The sequence below is a fragment of the Halichoeres trimaculatus genome, unplaced genomic scaffold (assembly GCF_033239565.1).
Source record: "Halichoeres trimaculatus isolate MK-OKI-2021-1 unplaced genomic scaffold, fHalTri1.1 fHalTri1_scaffold_5, whole genome shotgun sequence".
Taxonomy (NCBI): Eukaryota; Metazoa; Chordata; class Actinopteri; order Labriformes; family Labridae; genus Halichoeres; species Halichoeres trimaculatus.
This window is the reverse complement of record NW_027437183.1, coordinates 39,409,487-39,428,182: the sequence shown is the minus strand read 5'-3', so window position 1 is coordinate 39,428,182 and position 18,696 is coordinate 39,409,487. Positions and strand designations below refer to the sequence as shown.

At 42.1% G+C, this 18,696-nt stretch overlaps 2 protein-coding genes across 2 annotated transcripts in view; both read left to right on the top strand.

Annotated features, from left to right (window-relative positions):
• Positions 1-1,413: 1,413 nt before the first annotated feature.
• LOC141790372 (P2Y purinoceptor 2) lies at positions 1,414-2,403 on the top strand. Its single transcript, XM_074670197.1, has one exon. The coding sequence runs from the start codon at positions 1,414-1,416 to the stop codon at positions 2,401-2,403; it is 990 nt and encodes a 329-aa protein (XP_074526298.1).
• A 2,336-nt stretch (positions 2,404-4,739) lies between these two features.
• Positions 4,740-18,696, top strand: part of arrdc1a (arrestin domain containing 1a) — a 43,003-nt gene continuing 29,046 nt past the window's right edge. The window contains exon 1 of the mRNA XM_074670558.1: positions 4,740-4,927. Within this exon, the coding sequence (XP_074526659.1) occupies positions 4,810-4,927 (118 nt within the window). The 5' untranslated portion in view covers positions 4,740-4,809. The remainder of the gene's footprint in view (positions 4,928-18,696) is intronic.

The window sequence follows — 18,696 nt, the reverse complement described above, 5'->3', positions numbered from 1 at the left end:
CAGCCATGTGTGAATGTGTATGAATGAGATTAGCTCATATTGATGGTCTCCCACCACAGCAGGCTCTGCCATCGGTGTGTTCTCACCAGCTGCTAAATATTAGGTTTACAAGAAAAAGATTCATCACTAAAAATAAAGATATCTGTGGTGAGACCTATACTCAATCTGTGAACCCTGAGAAGTGAGAACTGAGGGCAGATGGTGTCGTGATAGTTAGGGCTGGAGGGGATGCCAAGCCATACATCACAGTGTCATCAGTGTAGGCATGTAAATGTGCATTGGAAAAACTTAGATTAATGTCACTTATATAAAGAACAAGCAGTGGTACCAACACTGACTGTTGAGGTTTTCCTTTCGTTGCTGTCAGTGAGCTGAGCTCACCCTGGGTCCAGTCAGTCAGGTAGTTTTTGGTCCAACTGGCTGCTCACTCAGACAGTCCTGCTTCGAAGAATCTCTGCTGTATGGAGGACTAAAAGTGCCAAAATGAAATATCTAAATAAAAAAATAAAAAAATAAAATGCTGATGAATGCAGCATGCCGAAGGGGAGTGGAGATGGAGGTGTCTTTAGATCCAGTTTCATGAAATAAACCTCTAAATGTACTGATCTGTTGCCACAGTCATGTAGCTTAACCTGCTTCGAGGCACAGAACAATGGTACGATGATCCTGGAGTCATTCACCTGACTGGGGCAGCCTGGAGGAACGGGGCTCTGGTCCACGTGTGTGTCTTGCAGCCCAGTATGGGAGAAGCATATAACTCTAGGGGCTTTATTAAAGCCCTCTTTGCAAGCCACATGTTCAGAGTCCAAAATTACAGTGTCAATATTCTGTGCCAGGTCTAAAATATATGTTATTAACTCACAGGAGAGCTCATGCAGACCCTCAGTGATAGCTGCTGTGTTGGTTTGTTTGACAGGAGACCCCCAAGTCTGGAAACCCTGCAGATAAAAGTATTGTTTGTGACTCCGCCATCGTAAGTCCCGCCCACTGAGTTTGATGGATGAGAGTGAAGATAAAATTAATTCATGATGTGCTGCAGGAGCAGTTACCATGAAATAACTAAATAAATTATTCTGTAATTAATTAAATAAGTAATTAAATTAATAACTAATTAAATGTGGGTTTACATTAGACAAACATTTTCATGACACATTTAATAAATTATTTAAGTATTTCATAACAGTTTTATTTAACTAATTTATTAAAAACACATTTTTTATTGATTCATTTCTGATTTTAAATAGTTATTGACACAATTAATTATCAGTTAACTAAGCATTAAATTTATGGTGTATTAATCTATTTAATTTTGGCACTTTTAGTCCTCCATACTGCTGGAGTAGTGTTTGTTATATATGTGGCTGATCCTATCGTGTCCCCTCAGGTGTAGGAGAGAAGAAGACCTCTCAGAGGATGCAGCCTCAGGTCCCCTCCCAGCCCGGAAACAGCAGCAATGACTCGTGCCTCCAGGAGAGCCAGCCCATGTCTATCGCCAGCCTTGTGTGCCTCGTCTTCCTCCTGGGCTTTCTCCTCAACACCTTCTGCCTCTGGGTCTTCTGCTGCCGCTTGCCCTGCTGGACCTCTGGAACAATCCTGCAGTTCCACCTGGCCCTCAGTGGCACCATCGCCACCCCGGTCGCTCCGATGATGGCGGTGTACATTGTGAGGGGTTACGACTGGCCCTTTGGTGGCTTTCTGTGCCAAGTAGAGATCGCCCTGTTCAGCTCTCATGTGTACGGCAGCATCATGTTCCTCACTCTTATCAGCATCCATCGGTACATAGCTGTGGTGCGCTATAACCAGCGCTCCTGCATGAAACAGAAGCAGTTTGTCAGGTGGCTGTGTGCAGGAGTGTGGACTGTGCTTCTGATCCAGTCTCTAATCTACGCTTTCACACTTCCTATGAGCGCAGAGGGCTCTAAAAATCAGTGCCTCTCGATCCACCAGACGAACCTCAAAGACTCCCACTTTGTCATCAACTTCATCCTCTTCATCTTGGGCTTTCTGCTCCCCTTCCTCGTGTCAGCTGTTTGCTATGGCCGCCTGGCAAACAGCTTAACTCGTCTGAACATCAGCACAGCTAAAGGTCTGAAAGTGAAGAAGAGGTCCCAGAGGATGATAGGGGTGTGTTTGCTGATATTCGGCCTGTGCTTCTTGCCTCTGAATGTGGCGCGAACTCTGGCTGTGGTGCTGATCAAGTTCTTCCCTCAGCGGTGTCATGTTCTCCTGCAGGCTGAGACGACGTATTACGCGTCCTGGATTCTGGTGGGAGTGAGAAGCTGTATGGATCCTCTGCTGTACTGCTTTGGTTCACAGAATTTTAAAGATGCGTTACAGTCTTTCAGAATCAGGCCTGGAGAGCGTCCCAACAGAAGTGATTCAGAAATGACTTCAAATCTGTAACATTAATCACCAATTTCACCAACTCAGAGAGCAGTTTTTTTTTGTTCTTGCTACCTGTTTTTGTACCATTGTGCTCACTCACTTACAGGAAGAGTTTTAAATAAAGATTTGTGCTGAGAATCAAAAGAAAGAGCTCCTCTGGTTTGTTACAGTAGTGAAACTGTAACCATGAGCTGGCGGCCAACGGTTGCAAAATCCAGCCATCAGCACCTGGGGGGTAGTTCATTTCAGCAGCATTTTAGATTCATAGTTTTAGCCGCATTTTTGTCTCTTTTGCTCCTAATAGTATAGTTTTGTCATCATTTTATCTTAACTTTCAGTTAAATGTTTTAAATATATAGATTTAATTCCAATATTTAATTCCAATTATTAATTATTAATTTATTAATTACTAATTTAATAGATTCTTAAAGTGAAAGTGCTATGGACCCCACCGTTGGACAGAAAAAAAGATCCGGGGACTTCTAGCTACTATTGGGCGGGCCTTTAGCTACTTTCGATACTGAGTTGTTGGCAACACTGGCTGAATGCTGTCCTCAATCATGCAGACTTTTTGTGGACAGAGAAGATCCTTTTTGTGATGTGGATGAGACTTTGCGTCCCAGCATCCAGGAACATAAGGAGGTGGAGGAAGACTGCACTGCTCTGTAATTCTCACAGCACAGCATGAACAGTTTTCCCTAAAGAGACTGTTCCATGTTCACATTTCTACTTTTTTTCCCCTTTGTGCCAGAGGGGAACCCTCTGGGCCTTCAAGGTATTCAGTGAAGGCCTAATAAAAAATATTGAAAGAATTTTTGTACTCCTAAATAAATACTTTATTCTTTTATTTTGTTATATTTTGTTTTTATTTATTTATTTTACTCAATGAAATCATAGCACTGAGTTTTATATTATTTTTTATAAACTTGTCCTGGCAAACAATGGGTTAATATAACTAAATGGAAAATGGACCAATCACAATTTTCCTTTTGATGGTATCTGGGTAAATCAGCGACACCTTCTGCCACGCAGGGCCTTCAGTAACTGCAACGAATGCCTGTGTAACTCAGGCGAATGTGGATACAATTTGACAATGACAGCTGTCTAAGCCAATCATATTTTGTTGAGTTGTGGGCGGGATCATTTCCTGTCATCTTCCGGGATTCGTAAATACCTACCAAACACCCCCTCCCTGCTCCTCTGCACTCAGACGGGGCCATATTTTACTTGACCAAAAACACAAATAAACGGACTCCCACCCAAAAAATTGGTCTGCATTCACGCTTTATTTAGAAAATTGCAGCGCGTTACTTTCACACAAAAACATCGCTAAATAAGGCTCTTGTTCTCATCGTGTCATAAAACGGCGCTACCTCCGCTGCAGAGCCACAGCTGGCTACAAGGCGCTCGCCGCTTAGTGTATCAGTCCGTGCCACATAGAGGTCACATAGAGCTCATACAACCCCACTTAAAAAAAACTGAACTATCCCTTTAATGGGTCTAGACCTGTTCGTGTTTTTGGAAAGTGTCTTGAGATAATGTTTGTTATGATTTAGTAGTATACAAATAAAAACTGATTGACTGTATTAAACAAAGAGAATTACATTCGATCGGATCTCCATTTAATTCCAAAATAAACACACACTTCGCTGAAAGTCATTTTTTGACAGTGTGCGGAGACTCCAAGGCCACAAGGTGGCATGGCAGTCCAATTAAAACAGATCTTCCTCATAGCAGCAATTTCTACTTTTCTTCCTTATTTATTTATTTATTTATTTATTTATTTATTTGATTCACTCTAGTTCTATTCTCTTCCATATCTAATGACTGTTTTATCTTACGGTTGTATCAATTTTTATTCAACATTCCTCCTTTTCTATCATTTTACCAGCTTATCTTCATTAGTTTAATCACATAAACCTTATATTTTTTTGCTATTCAAACTTCTGGCTCTCACTTCTATTATCATGAATTTTATCTCCTTTTACTTATTTATCCCTTATCATTTTTGCTTTCATCTTTATTCCCGCCCCCGTCTGTCCCTGACTCCTGTCCCTTTACCTCTGGTCCTCGTGGTCTCAGTTTGTGTAGTTGCAGTGTTCTGGGTTCACACACACACACACACACACACACACACACACACACACACACACACACACACACACACACACACACACACACACACAGAGTGTTGAAGAGATGGTAAATATTCTCTTGTCACAGCTGTTTTTAAAACGTAATGCATCGTTCCATGAACAACTCTCGAACCCTGACTTTTCCTGATGTTCCTTCATTTTCGTCCTTGGAGATACCGATGACGTCAATTAGTGAGGGGCGGGGCCGAGAGTCGTCAACGTGCCTGTTGTTGAGCTGTGCGCTCAGGTGAGCTGAGCTCCAGTTCCGCTCAGAGTGTCAGAGGGAACCATGGGGAGACTTCAGGAGTTTGAGATCACGTTTGATAACAAAAAGGAGGTTTATAGCCCGGGGGAGTCCATCTCCGGGACAGTGAGGATTAAACTGACTCAGCCGCTGCAGTGTAAAGGTGAGACCACGTTCAATCTGCGGTTATCCCGCTAATAGGTGCGCACCTGGTGGGAAACGTCGCTTAGCTAACAAGGAAGTAAGGTTCAACCCCGGGGAGATTGTGTAATGTGTAACTCTGGCCTTTCCCGCTAGGACATAATCCGACCTATTTAAGAACCACTGATAAACATGTTTTCATGTCTTCAGAGTGGCTTTTCAATGAACAGCACTTCATTAATCCTGGTAAATGGGTTTCAGTTTCTGGGAGAGAATACATCAGAACGTCAGGTAGATCTGGTCCTCTGGGAAACTGAGCTGATATGAACTTAATTCTTTATTTGCTCCAGAAGACTCAGAGCACTCACTCTTAAACTCTTGAAACTACTCCTTAATGATCCCTGTGGGGACTCAAACAAGTTTGCTTATTTTATCATCTCTGTCTTTGTTTACTGTGCGTAAGCTGCTCCAACCGTTTATCTGACAGCATGAAGTTGTTAAATTCAAACACCACTGCCCTGTCAGGTGTTGAATTTACAGGTCAATGTAAGTTGTGTTTCTTGATGAAATGGCTCTAAGAAGTGCGCGTATTGAACCCAGATCTGAAGGAAACCCAGAGAGCATGTGACCTCTCCTATGTTCCAGCCCCAGCTCCTCACACTGGGACCTGATGTTGGCTCTACTGCAGCTCTTTGCCAGGCTGATCTCTCCATGCCTCTGTGGGCTCTTCATGTGCGCTCTAATGCCTTCAGTCCTTTGTGTTTCTGCATTGTGTTGCTCTTTGTAAAGTGCCCAGAGAGACGTTAGAGACAGTTTATTTTGAAACACGACACATGTTGTTGGAGATGGAGGATCAGATAGCAAACAGGTGTTGACTGACAACAGCTCTTAGTGGGACAAAAGGACGAAAAGCTTTATGTGTACTCACCCCCTGAGGCTAAAAATATGTCTTTATAATGAACTACGAGATTAGTACTGCTGGAAAACACTGTGTTACATTGTTCTAATCCGTGTATGCATCAGGATAAGTTTCAGCAAAGTTTGCCCTTCCGAAACTCAGTAAATATTTTTCCTCTTTGGTTTGAAAGTGGCTCAATCAATGAACCCCTCAATACAACAAGTGCTGAACACGACCCAGAGTATTAAACAGCGTCAGACGTTTACACAAACCGCAGCAACCATCGATGGTCAGAATGTGGTGAACCCCTGAGCAGATATAACTTTGTCTGTGACAAAGATTGTTGAGGGAAGAGTGGCAATACTCTCAATGCTGTATGAATCATGGTAACATTGCAACCCTTAGTTTTAGATAGTAAGTTTAGTTTTAAGACAGTTGATGAATAGTCTGAAATTTTCGCAGTTGTCCTGTTTTTAAAAAGTAGGATCTGCAGGAATTTCCTTTCACAGGAATAGCCCTCCTCAATCATCTCCTCTGGGCCTCTATACATGTGTGCCAGTGTCAGTGTCTGCCTCAACCCCCCCCTCTGCCTGGATGTTGATATTTTGGTTGCGTCAGGACCAGAGGTTGCGCTACATATTTTGGTTGTGCAGGGCAATTATCTGGGCAGAAAGAGAAAATAAAAGCTAAATAATATAAATTAGGAATGGTGATACTGAGCCTGCTGTCTAGAGCTTTGTAAAGTAAAAAAAAAATCGCTCTCACAGCAGGTGTAATGCGCTTTTTTAAATTAAACAGAAAAAACTCAAACCTGTTTTGAAGATAAGTGTCAAGTTAAGTTTTTCACCTGCTTTTTTTGTACTCCTAATTGGCCTGAGCTTAACCTTTTCTCCTGGGCTGCATGGATTAAAAGTGTATGCTTGTTTTGGTGTAATCTAGGTCATGAAGCCAGACAGCTGCAGAGGAGATCAGCATCAGGTTTTGTGTCTTTGCCTCAGACGGCCGACTTCTGGCGTCTGTTTTGATTCTATGGAGGCCTCCATTCTGCTGCTACACTGTAGACTAGAATGACCGCAGCTGCTTCAGTCAGCGTTTTAAAGTCTGGAAACATTCACCAAGGGATGTAATAAACAGTCGGTGTGACTCTCAGAAAGATGGGTTTCCTGAACCTTCAATGAACGGGTGAGGCGCTATCAGAGTCGTAGTGGTCACAGATGCGCCTCTAACGCATCAACTCCATAGATCCAATCACAGCGCACCCAGTGCACAAGTGACTTTTTGTGTTAATGATCACGCTAATCAGAGCAGCTATGGTGGTGGACATAGCACGGGGGAAGAAAAACAACCAAAGTGAAACTCCAAAAAGATAAACGTAGTGACATGATGCTAAAGATGGCGACTGCTGAGTATAAAAATATACCGTTCCACACTAAACTTTCTGACTGTTGTGAGTGCTCCACATGAGAAATCAAAGTGTACTATGTTTTTCTGTACTGTCAGAAAAATCTTGTGCGCTTCAAATAACTGAAGTAAGAACAGGAGCAAGCCATTTGGGATGCAGTCGTAGACATTTGAGTAGGGGTGGGAGAAAAAAATCAAAGTATCAAAGTATTGCAATTTTTTGTTTGACAATTTTAAATCTGGATTTTACGACTCACAAGTCGTATCGTATATCTCTGGATGATGACACACCGCACAGATTATTTTCTCCTTCATCTCCTGGCGGGGTTGGAGTCGGAGCAGGTGGTGGTTCTCCCCCAACGGCATCAAAACAATGATGTTGTGGGGGAATGTCATTGCTGATTGGCTGCTGCGGCACAGCCTCACACGAATCCGCGTCGATAGTTCAATATTTTCAAGTTGAGCGTAGAAGCGTCTGACGCCCCAAACGCGATGCAAACGTGTCTAAAGCGCCATCTGGGGCAAATCAGCGTCCAAATGCGCCTTTGCATTGACTTTGTATGTAATCTCGACGCAAATTCACTTTCGGTGTGGCCGTACCATTAGAGTTTTTTGAGTTACTACATGGGTTTTACCTACTGTGATAGTGCCAGCGCTGTATTTACTTTGACAGGATTGTTATTACTGTAACTCAAAGCAGAACAACAGAAATAGCTGCCACGCCTCAAGTTTTTGTCTGATCCACAAATTCCAGCGCTGACAGAGAGAAGAGAAGCTTCCTGTCCACTACAGTGCTCTGTCTCACAAATACATAAAGAATAACCTCTGTGCACAAGCAACTTTCTGAGGCTCCATTCTCAATAATAGCCACAGCTCAAAGCTAGCAACAGAAGAGCCTGGTAACAAATAAAACAAAAGACGAAGATGGCCTGTTCTGTTTTCCTTTGCTGAGAGAGACTGTGAGAGATTATAAAACCAGCAATATTAGTCATTTATGCCCGTCCTAAACAATCAGGAGCCTTTAAACAGACTGACATTTAAGATTAACTCCTGAATACAGGTCAGCTTGGACTGCACTGGTGTGGTTTCTTCTTCAATTCAAGTCTGGCAGTTTCAAACTAATGCGCCATCTGTTGTGGAGTGGAGTGCTGGTTTAGAGAGAATGACAGAGGTCTTGTGAAGAAAAAAAATTGAGAATTTAATGTTTACATCAGTGAGTTCTCTGAAATCTGACAGCTCCAAAAACAAACTGAAATTAAACAATATGAGACCAGAAAAAAGGAAGCGGAAAAGTGGGCAGCTGTCACTTCAGAGCATCTTATCCAGATTAACTGTTTGATTTCAGATGTGTAAAACTTGATCTTAGGAAGTGAGAGAGTCACCGTCAGAATGAAAAAAAGTCCACTGCAGCCTAAATGCTTTTTTTGTACTCGTGAAGTGACCCTTTCTCCTTCAGATCTCTCTCTTCCTTTGTGTGTCCCCTCACTGACAGCAGCTTTCATGTGTTCAGGAGTTTCTGTTTGAACGTTTGTGGAGCCTCTGGTCTGTTTGCATTCCATTTCAGGCAGAGCCGGTCCGACCGTCGGCCCCACAGCAGGGCCGCCTTTCAGGAAACAATTTCTGACCTGGCAACAGTTTGAGTCCCTGATGGATTGGGAGATATTAGAGAGGTGTTTATGACCGAGCAGACACTGACATCACATTACAGATCAGCCATGGTGTCCTGCTAGTAAATACATGAATAAATACAGTGAGAACATGTAAACTTCAGCTGTACTGACACTGAGAGCAGTATCAGTTTGGGTTCTAGTTTCACCTGAAACTCAGCTTTAATATTAGTCACAAGTCCAGACTATGATCCAGTGTCAGTGTTTCCTCACACAGAGATTGGAGAGTAGATATAAATTATCTACCCCCTCTATTAGAATGTGGGTTTTTTTGACACAAAAAAAAACAGACAAAGGAAAATCATTTCAGAACTTTTTCCACTTTCAGTGTGACCTAAAACCAGAACACCTCACCTGAAAAACAAACTGAAACTAAAATGATGCAGAGAGGTCCAAAGCTGTCGGACTGGGAGGACCATTCCTGTGCCCACAGGTCTGAGGTCTGGACTCTGGCTGGGCCACCCCAAAACCTGAGTCTTCCTCTGATGAAGTCGTTCTTTTGTTGATTTGGATATCTGCTTTGGCTCATTTTCATACTGAAAGATGATCTCCAGCTTTCTAGCGGAAACCTGAAGGTTTTGTGCCAACACTGACTGCTATTTGGACCTGTTCATAATCCCCTCACCTGGACTAAGGCCCCAGTTCCAGCTGAAGACAAACAGCCCCACAGCATGATGCTGTATGCCCCCACCATGCTTCGCTGTGGGTATGCAACCTTCAACCCCGGTTTCATCAGATCAGAACACATAAAAGTTGACTGGTATCTTCTTTGCTTCCCGCTGTAGGACTTATTTTTGGATGTGAATCACCAACTCATGTCGAAACTCATGTAACTTTTTAAAGGTGAGAATGTATATCTGATGACGCACACTGCATCGGCATAAACAACAACTGAATTTTCTTGTTTACCTGCTTACACGACACAGAGCTGACCAATCAGGGGCGAGAACCTAAGTCTGGGGTGAATGCAGTGAAAACTATAAAGCATTTATAGTTCCCATCATGCTTCAGGGAACTATAAATGCCTTCTTTTTGGCATTTAAAGCCTGACATGGATGACCCCCCCCCCCCCCCCCCCCCCCCCCAAAAAAAAAAAAAAAAAAAAAAAGCCCAGACAGCTGGAGATTACAGAAGTTGTTGTTTCATGAACTACACAGTCAGTACCTGCTTCCAGAAAGTCCTGCACCCCCTTAAATTTGGTGTCAGCTTCTTGGCAGCCTCCCTGACCAGTTTTCTTCTTTTTATCAGTTTTGGGGGATGTTCATTTCTCTGTGATGTCTCTGTTGTACCATAGCTAAGTTTTAGGTCACGTTAAGAATAGAAACAGTTCTTTTATGATTGATTGTGGCAAACCTTTCTTTTATGACAGAGGCGTGTGTAAACGATTACATCCACTTTATTTGCCAACAGGGTGTAAGTGATGTCACCCATTAAGGTGTTTTAAGCCTAACAATAACTAGCACCATGATGGAAATGCTGACTCATTGGAACTTTGAGTAGAAACCAAGCGACAACCTCTGGTCTAAGAAAATAAGACAATGCTGAAGTGCTAAAATCTGCTGTGTCCTGAGTATCTGCCTGAGGGTGGCTAGGAAGGAAGTCACATACTTACCAAACCAATCGCCTAACCAGAGCCACAGCTAAGCTCAGGTGACTGACGGGTGCTCTATAGCTGTTAGTGGGGAAGCCCAAAGCCTGGGTCACTTCCAATATGGCTGCACCAGACGATTTGCTTTAAGAATCAATTTCAGAAACAGTCAGAAACAGGGTGACGTCAGGGGGACTTTGTCCATTAACTATGCAGACTATGGTTGAAACAGACAGGAGGTGGAGGTTTAAGCCTTAACAAGTAAACAACAACAATGACCCCATCCGTACATCAGCTCAGCTGCAGCAGCTAGTTAGCCTTGATAACAGTTTGTTGGCATCACTATGACACAAACAGCACTTTGAACATTAAGAATGGATAATCAGTCAATTAGTCATTTAATCAGTCAGTCTGTACTTTTGAACCAATTCATGCCAAACTTGATCTGTTGTTGTCTGTCTCTGAGTTCTGCCAAAAATACTGGTATAAGATGATTATTTTGAGTCTTGCCATGATCATATTAGCTCCGATTTTTTTGAATCCAGGAATAAGCTACGTACCTGTATTTTGAAGCTGGTTGTAAACATGTTTCATTTCCTCCATGGCTCTGGTGGAGACTCTGTTGGCCTTTGAAGCCAGTCTCAAGTGGACAACTAAGGAACTGCTGTTATTGGCTTCAGTTCTGGCGTTCAACACATACTCTCCACATCCCTTTCATTAACATGTTGATTGTTGATCTGCGTCATATCTTCTGTCTTAACCTTCTCGTGCTGCTGTTTGAAGGCTTTTCCTTTTGTCTTAAATGTTGTCTGCTTTTGTAAAGAGTTATCATGATACCAGAACTTTGAACTTCAATGTTTTACTGGTTTGACTGCAGTGTAGTGGCTGTGACAGAAGGCAGAGTGGAGAGACACACGGTAGACAGAGTGAAGCAACTTTTAGCGTGTTTGGGCAGAGGTGTCGGTGTATTCAGGAGATTAATTCACTTCCACGGGTGAATCGATCAGAAAATAGTTTCTGGCAGGATTTCAGTGCTCTCTGATACTAATGAGCTTAAAATAACAGGTGTTGTGTCATCCTTAACTTTCAGAGTCTAACTCTCTAAGTTACCGTTTGTCTCTTTGACTCATGTCATGAACAAGAAGTCTTGAAAACTTCATGCTGATAAACATTTGAATTGAGCAGAGGGCAGAGGAGAGAGCAGGTGTACCGTGTGAAAAAGTCAGTTAAGAGATTAACAAACAGCAAAAAATATAGCCTCGATTTTGTTACATCACTCTTTTATAAATACAGTCATGTATAAAAGTTCAGGGCTTCAGCGATTAGTCGACAGTCGGTTAGGTCGACTATAAAAATTCATCAAAGCAGGATTTAATAGTTGATACTTTTTTTGGTTGTCGTCATACAGTGAAACCAAACACTGGGCAGTAAATGCTTGTCTGTAACTTCACTCCACTGCAAGAGCTTCTGTGTTTCTGGATACTGTTATTGAAAAAGATCACTCAATTCATACATTCACATGAGGGAATATCTGCATGGCTCGATGTCACTGCACGCTGACGGAGGCTGTACATCCCCTGCTTGGATAGCTAGGCAGCTCCCAGTGCCTGATAACACATTTAGTAAAATAAAAGTTGACTGGTATCTTCTTTGCTTCCCGCTGTAGGACTTATTTTTGGATGTGAATCACCAACTCATGTCGAAACTCATGTAACTTTTTAAAGGTGAGAATGTATATCTGATGACGCACACTGCATCGGCATAAACAACAACTGAATTTTCTTGTTTACCTGCTTACACGACACAGAGCTGACCAATCAGGGGCGAGAACCTAAGTCTGGGATGAATGCAGTGAAAACTATGAAAACACATTCAACAGATATGAGGTGCTGTAGGAAAAATGTTCAAACCTCCTAAAATACAAATACTTATCAGAGTTATGTGAATATTTCTCCCTGGAAATACTGTAAAAATACTTTAAACTGTATGAATCAACAAAACTATATAATCCGACTCTACGATTAAAAATTTTTATAGAATGAAAACTTTGGGGTCTAAAGGGTTAACACCTGGTAGATATCGCTATATTCAGTCATTAACCACCACTTTGTGTTGTAGATGAGCAACAATAACTGATAAACTTATCCTGGTCTTATACGTTGATGAGTTGGACCACTATAAGTGATCCTTGTTTATAACACTATTTGATTATGTAATGTCAGTTGCTGAATTATCTGTTCAATTATTTGGGGCTAAATATTTGACATTTAAGGAAGGAGAAATAACATTAAAATTCATTACCATGGGGTGAGTTACACAGGTTGAATTTTACAGGTGTGCACTCCAAAGCCACTGAGGTAAAACGGAGTCCACAGTGGTCATGTACTCAAAATAACGCTGATAAATGGACCAATTAAAAAAAAAAAACAGATTAGTCAACATTGAGAACAGTCGTTCTTTGTAGCCCTATATCAGTTTGTATTTGTGTCTACAGTGTTCATCATTTGTTGTTTGCTGATTGAACCACAGAAATAACCCTCTCCAAACAAACGGACCAAACCTCCGCAGACATTTAAGTGATAAAACACTGAATGAATCAGGTCTGGAGAAGTTTTAAGCCTGCAGGTTAAAATGATTTGTATACATGTTTGTGGCTTGTCTTGATTACAAACACTCAGGTTCCACTGATGATTTCTGTAGATGGAGATAAAGGATGAAATGTTGGCGTTTTATTTTGGGCAGCAGGATCTTATTTGTTAATAGCCGTGGTAGTGCCCATGGTCCTCAGCATTTGTTTTGGACAAACATGGACATCACGCTGGAGGAAGTTAACCCCTGGTCTGTACTTTGTTTTCTAATGAAGGAAATCTTGACGGTATAACAATCAGAGACAGTTCAGACTGCAGTGTGTTTTGTGTCCGTGGTTTCCTCCCTCTCTCCAGTCTCATGGTTTGTGTGTGTGTTTCTGCCATTCACATGACTCTGATTATGTTGTTAGAATGTCTTTTTACACAAACTGTTGCCTGTTGGAACCCGGTCTAAAAAAAGAAAGCTAATGCTAATGAAATCTGCAGACTCCTCATTAAATCCTGCTGTCTCAAATACAGTAAAACATTTCTACTGGTGAAAATAGTTGGCTGTGCAGATCAGCAGGGCTAAAGTGACTGTTCAGGATGATCAATGACATCAATGACATCAATGACGTGTGAGAGTAGTTCTGTGTGGGAATGGTAACAGTTTACAAGATAATACTGACATATGAGTGCTGATTCATACAGTGTTATCCTCATGAAGATAATCCACACAGTCTCATCTTCATTTTCTGGAACCTTCCTACTCTTTGAGTTTCATGTCACACCTACAGCTTCAGTGTTTCCCATTAATCAATGAGACTGTGGCGGCCCCCTGTGGAGCGGGACGTCTGACTCTGAAGTAAGTGGAACTTCTTTTTTGTGCAATAGCGCCCATGCTAACTGCGGCCGTGGACACAGTATCTCACTGCGCTCTCTGCCTCCCTTCTTGGGAAGAGGAATGACTGCACCGAGCATGTCTCGGTTCCAGAGTTTCAGTGACGAGAGCGGCCACACTGTTTCATTATCACCGCGCATTCAGGACGTGGTCACACTGGCCCTCCAAAACGTGTCGTGCTTAAGCACGATTGCCCTCCTGCAGCGCTGTTCCCCAGCTGGAGAGTACGGCCGGCGGTCACACTACCCCAATATGAACCAGACTTTAGCGGGTATCAGACACGCGCACAGCCGGCTTACGTCATCGTGAAGCATTTGTTTACATGAAGCGCAATCTCATCAGAGTCAGCACAGTGAGACACAGAGAGCACTGCTACAACTTTAGAGACTTTCGGACTTATATTAAGTCGTTTTCGCCCGACAAAACCCTCCAGCACCCCCGCTTTGTTTGAAATGACTGTCGAGAGATGCGCTCGTGGTGATTATACGTAATGGATCGCACGCGCTGTCCTCGTGCTTGTGCTCGTGCATGAAGTAAACCGGACTGAAGCCCACCTCTTAGAAGCGTGCCGAAGCACGGTAGGGAATCGTGCTTGAGCACGGTACAGTTGCGGTCACACTGGCCATTCCAAACGTGCTTTACGGCTGAAGCGTGCTCAGGCACGGCATGATTGGCCAGTGTGACCGCATCCTCAGACTCAGTGCAGGCACACAGTACAATCACCTGTTACCATACCAACGAGCTGACGGCTTTTTATATCATATTCTCCTCACCTGGGGCCTCATTTATTACAGCGTGTGAAAGTCCTCTTAAATTTCACTTACGACGAAAAGGCAAAACGTGCATACAACCAAAACATATACACTTTTTTCAGATCTATCAGACTCTGCGTACACACGGCTGCACACTATTCCCCGTGATAAATCACACCGCGCTGAGAAAGGTGTGAATGTGGTGATGTGAACAACACCTCTTTTCCCGCCTTCAGCACGCCCAAACATAACCATATATGGTCAATGCAAATCAATACATGCATATTAAGTAGCCATGTGCGCTCTGGGATTTTGTAGAGTGACATCAGTGTAAGATGGTGAACACAACAGACGGGGAGAGCATGGAAGAAGCTGAATTTCTCTCAAAGCCAGATACACAGCAATATCAGGAAATATCAGTCAGAAAATGATCTATATCTTCACCTATAACTCAACTTTCCTTTATTTGACCTATATGAACAAACGTGACATTGAAAACCAAACAAATTTTCATTCATCTGTTTTCATTTGAAAAAGAGAAAAAAAAACAGATTTTTAAAACCCAATGCGTTCACTTCTTCATGCAGTCTTCTCTTTATAAATCACAAACTGTAGGGAATATGCACATGTGATTCAGCCTCATGCTCTGCCCTTCTAACACCTTGCCACCATTGATGGCGACTTACAGAAACAGCAGAGATGAAGGTGGTGAAAATTAAGCTACAACACAGAAATGAAGGGGCCCCTGTGTGTGTGTGTGTGTGTGTGTGTGTGTGTGTGTGTGTGTGTGTGTGTGTGTGTGTGTGTGTGTGTCTGTGTCTGTGTCTGTGTGTGTGTGTGTGTGTGTGTGTGTGTGTGTGTGTGTGTGTTGTTACAGCCAAGCCAAGCCATTCCTCCATCTCTCAACCTTTTAGCCACAGTTCCATGTTCAAGTAGAATTTGCTGATTTCAGTGAATACCATGACGTTGGTCTATGAATCTGCTGATATTTCATTAAATAAGATGTGGAGCGCGCATCAAGAATGATCTGACTTGAGCTCACCCTCTCACCTCCACCTCACTTCTTGCCTACGGCTGCAAACCTTCTCATCTTTAATAAATCACAAACTAAATGTAAAAGGTGGCGTAGACAAGTTTCAGGTCCTGTTCATTGCACAAACAACTTTTATACAGAGACTCCTCTCCTGCCATGGGCACATACTGTAACAGGGGTCTACACGAACTTTTTCACTGGTGGTAGCACTGGTGAAACCAACCTTCTCAGTTGGTCACACCAGCACATAAGTTGGTTGCACCATTTCTTTATTTATCTGTTTGTTTATTTATCTATTTATTTATTTATTTATTTCTGTGCAGTTACTCTAGCTATGATTTTGCTAAATATTTTACTGTAAATATGAAGTTTGTCTGCAACAAGCTCTGGCTGACAAAACAGGTTATTTCTTTTATGTAACTTAAAAAGAAGACAATAAAAATGATTCTTAAATAAAAGATAACAATAACAACAGACATGCATGTTTGTTCATATCAGGGTTATTATAGTTAAAAACATTTTCGTTGAAAAAATAAAATAAAAAATAAAAAAAAGACTAAAATCATTTAGTGAGTTTACAAAACTTAACTTCAAAAATAACTTCAAATGATAGAGAACACATCTCTAGTTTTCGTCTTTTCGTCTTACATAAACTCGTTACTTTTACTAATCAGGAGTGCTGGCAGGCTGCCAACACTCCTGATTATGGAGGGAGTCTCCCATTTTTTAACCCTTTCCTCCGCTGTTCTCCTGGCTTGTGATTTCTCCTGATTATCCCCCTACTTTAAGTATGTTCCTGTGATCGCTATTATTTTTCAAAGTCAATCAAGTCCTGTACTTGGGCGTTATATGAAAAACCTCAAAAACCATCCACCCCTGTCTCTCTTAGTTGGTTTGATACAAAGACGCTGCAGGACACCTCAGAGACAGAGACAGATAACTGTGCAGCACACTAGAGCTGAAACGATTCCTTGAATAATTCGAGGTACTCAATTTCAAAAAATGCTTGAAGGATTTTCTCCACCTCGAGTAACTGTTAAATTTTAAAAAAGATCAAAGAGTGGTATTTCAAATAGAGCTGACGGCCTATTTAGAGAGTTTTCATACCCCTCAAGCTACCTCTTTTTCAAAATAGCAACTGACAACAAATCTTCTTTCTGTTCTGGAGTTTGGAGACTGATATGAAAGCACATATTGATCTGCATCAGCTGCTTGTCAACGAGCCACACATGCTGAGCCCTACCCAAAATCACTCACACATCACAGAAGGACGTCTCGCTTGCAGCAGTCTCTCGTCGCGGTCACACTGGCTATCTGAACTGTTTTCATACACTCTTCAAAGTCTATTTTGTTTGACCAGTGTTACCACAAGACTCTCTTCTCTTTGGCACTTTAGGAGAGGTGGGCTTCAGCACGGTACACTTCATGCACGCTCACAAACGCAGACACTCCATATGATCAATGACATACATTCGCTGCAACAGCTTCTCTCAACAGTCATTTTAAACACAGCAGGGTTTTAGAGGGCTGTGTCCCACCTAAACGACTTAATATGAGCCTAAAAGACACTGAAGTTGTTGCAGGGTTCTCTGCGCATCATTGTGTAAACACATTAACAGTGTGCAGTGTTTCCCCTATTATTACATAAGGGGCGCGGCCCCCCTGAATGTCGAGTTAATTTTTTTTGCCATACAGCGCCAGATCACAGCAGAAGTGATTCAGAGTTCCCTCTCTCATAAATCAGGTCTATACATTGTTTCTTAATCTAACAGACTAAATAGCCTGATGTTACTAATCTAATTTTCATGACTGGATGTTGTTTCTACATCGTTGGGTTCACATTTCTCCTCGCAGAACTTCACCGTGCGTGAAAGAGCGTGTGATCTTTAGCACATGGCGAAATTCTGCTCCAACGTGTTCACAGACACACGAACATATGCGTGCAATTACACACAGACAAGCTCATTCCCTATAGAGGACACATAAACCACACTACTACAAGAAAAATCTCCCAACGCTTTCTCCGCTGATGACAATGTCGCTGCCCCCCCAAACCGTTAACCCAGGGGAAACACTGGTGTGTTATTATACGCTTTCCGTCCCTCATACCATGTTATTCCTCTCTCCATCAGTGTCCACAAACGTTACATGCAAATGACTTGTTATGCAAATTAGTTGATGTCATTTAGTGTTGTATATAATCTGTCAAACACAGCACTAAAGAGTGAAGAAGATTAAAAAACAAAAATAGCAACTATAATAGAGCTAACTGGGCAGGTGTCAAATTTAGCTCACAGGTCAATGAAGGGTACAAATATCAAGTAGTAATGGAACCACATGTGCTCCAATACAGCAGGGGTCATCATTTTAGTCTGAACACTGCAAAGACTCAAAATCTTTCAAGAATGTCTTATTCCTAGTAACAATGTCACAGTCAGAATTTAAAATTTATCACCCAAAGTGACTTGATTTTACACTTGATTGAAACAAATTTCCATTTGAAAATAACTGCTGTTTAAGTACACGAAAATGTGTTTTATCTGGTTTTACTCCATTATTGGGTGGAATTTTCAGTAGAATAGTCGAATACTAAAATATTTGATAGCTGCAGCCTTACAGCACTCGTTGATGAAGAGTTTATCAGAGCCTTATCCGTTTTCTATCTTTCTTCTTTGGCGTTGAAATGACATGTGAGTTCAAGTAACGTAGCTCTGCTCTAACGTAGAACCCTCTTTGATCAGAACAGTTTAGAGCAGCATGAATCTTATAGTGAGGAGGCTGACTCTAAAATAGTGAAACGAGTGTCGTTGTGAAGTTCTGTCTGTCTTCAGTGTGTGATGCATATACGCGCTAGGCGAGTACGTGACAGCGGTCTCTCTTCCGAACAGGAGAGAGTGCAGGTGGAGGAGACTGACTGACCCAGTGAAAGGGAAGGCGAATTAAATCCACAATGTCTTATACAGTGCTCGTGATAGATGGAGTAT

What these genes read in the sequence shown, in the direction of transcription:
- LOC141790372 (XM_074670197.1), top strand. Translation starts at nt 1,414, where the DNA reads ATGCAGCCTCAGGTCCCCTCCCAGCCCGGAAACAGCAGCAATGACTCG.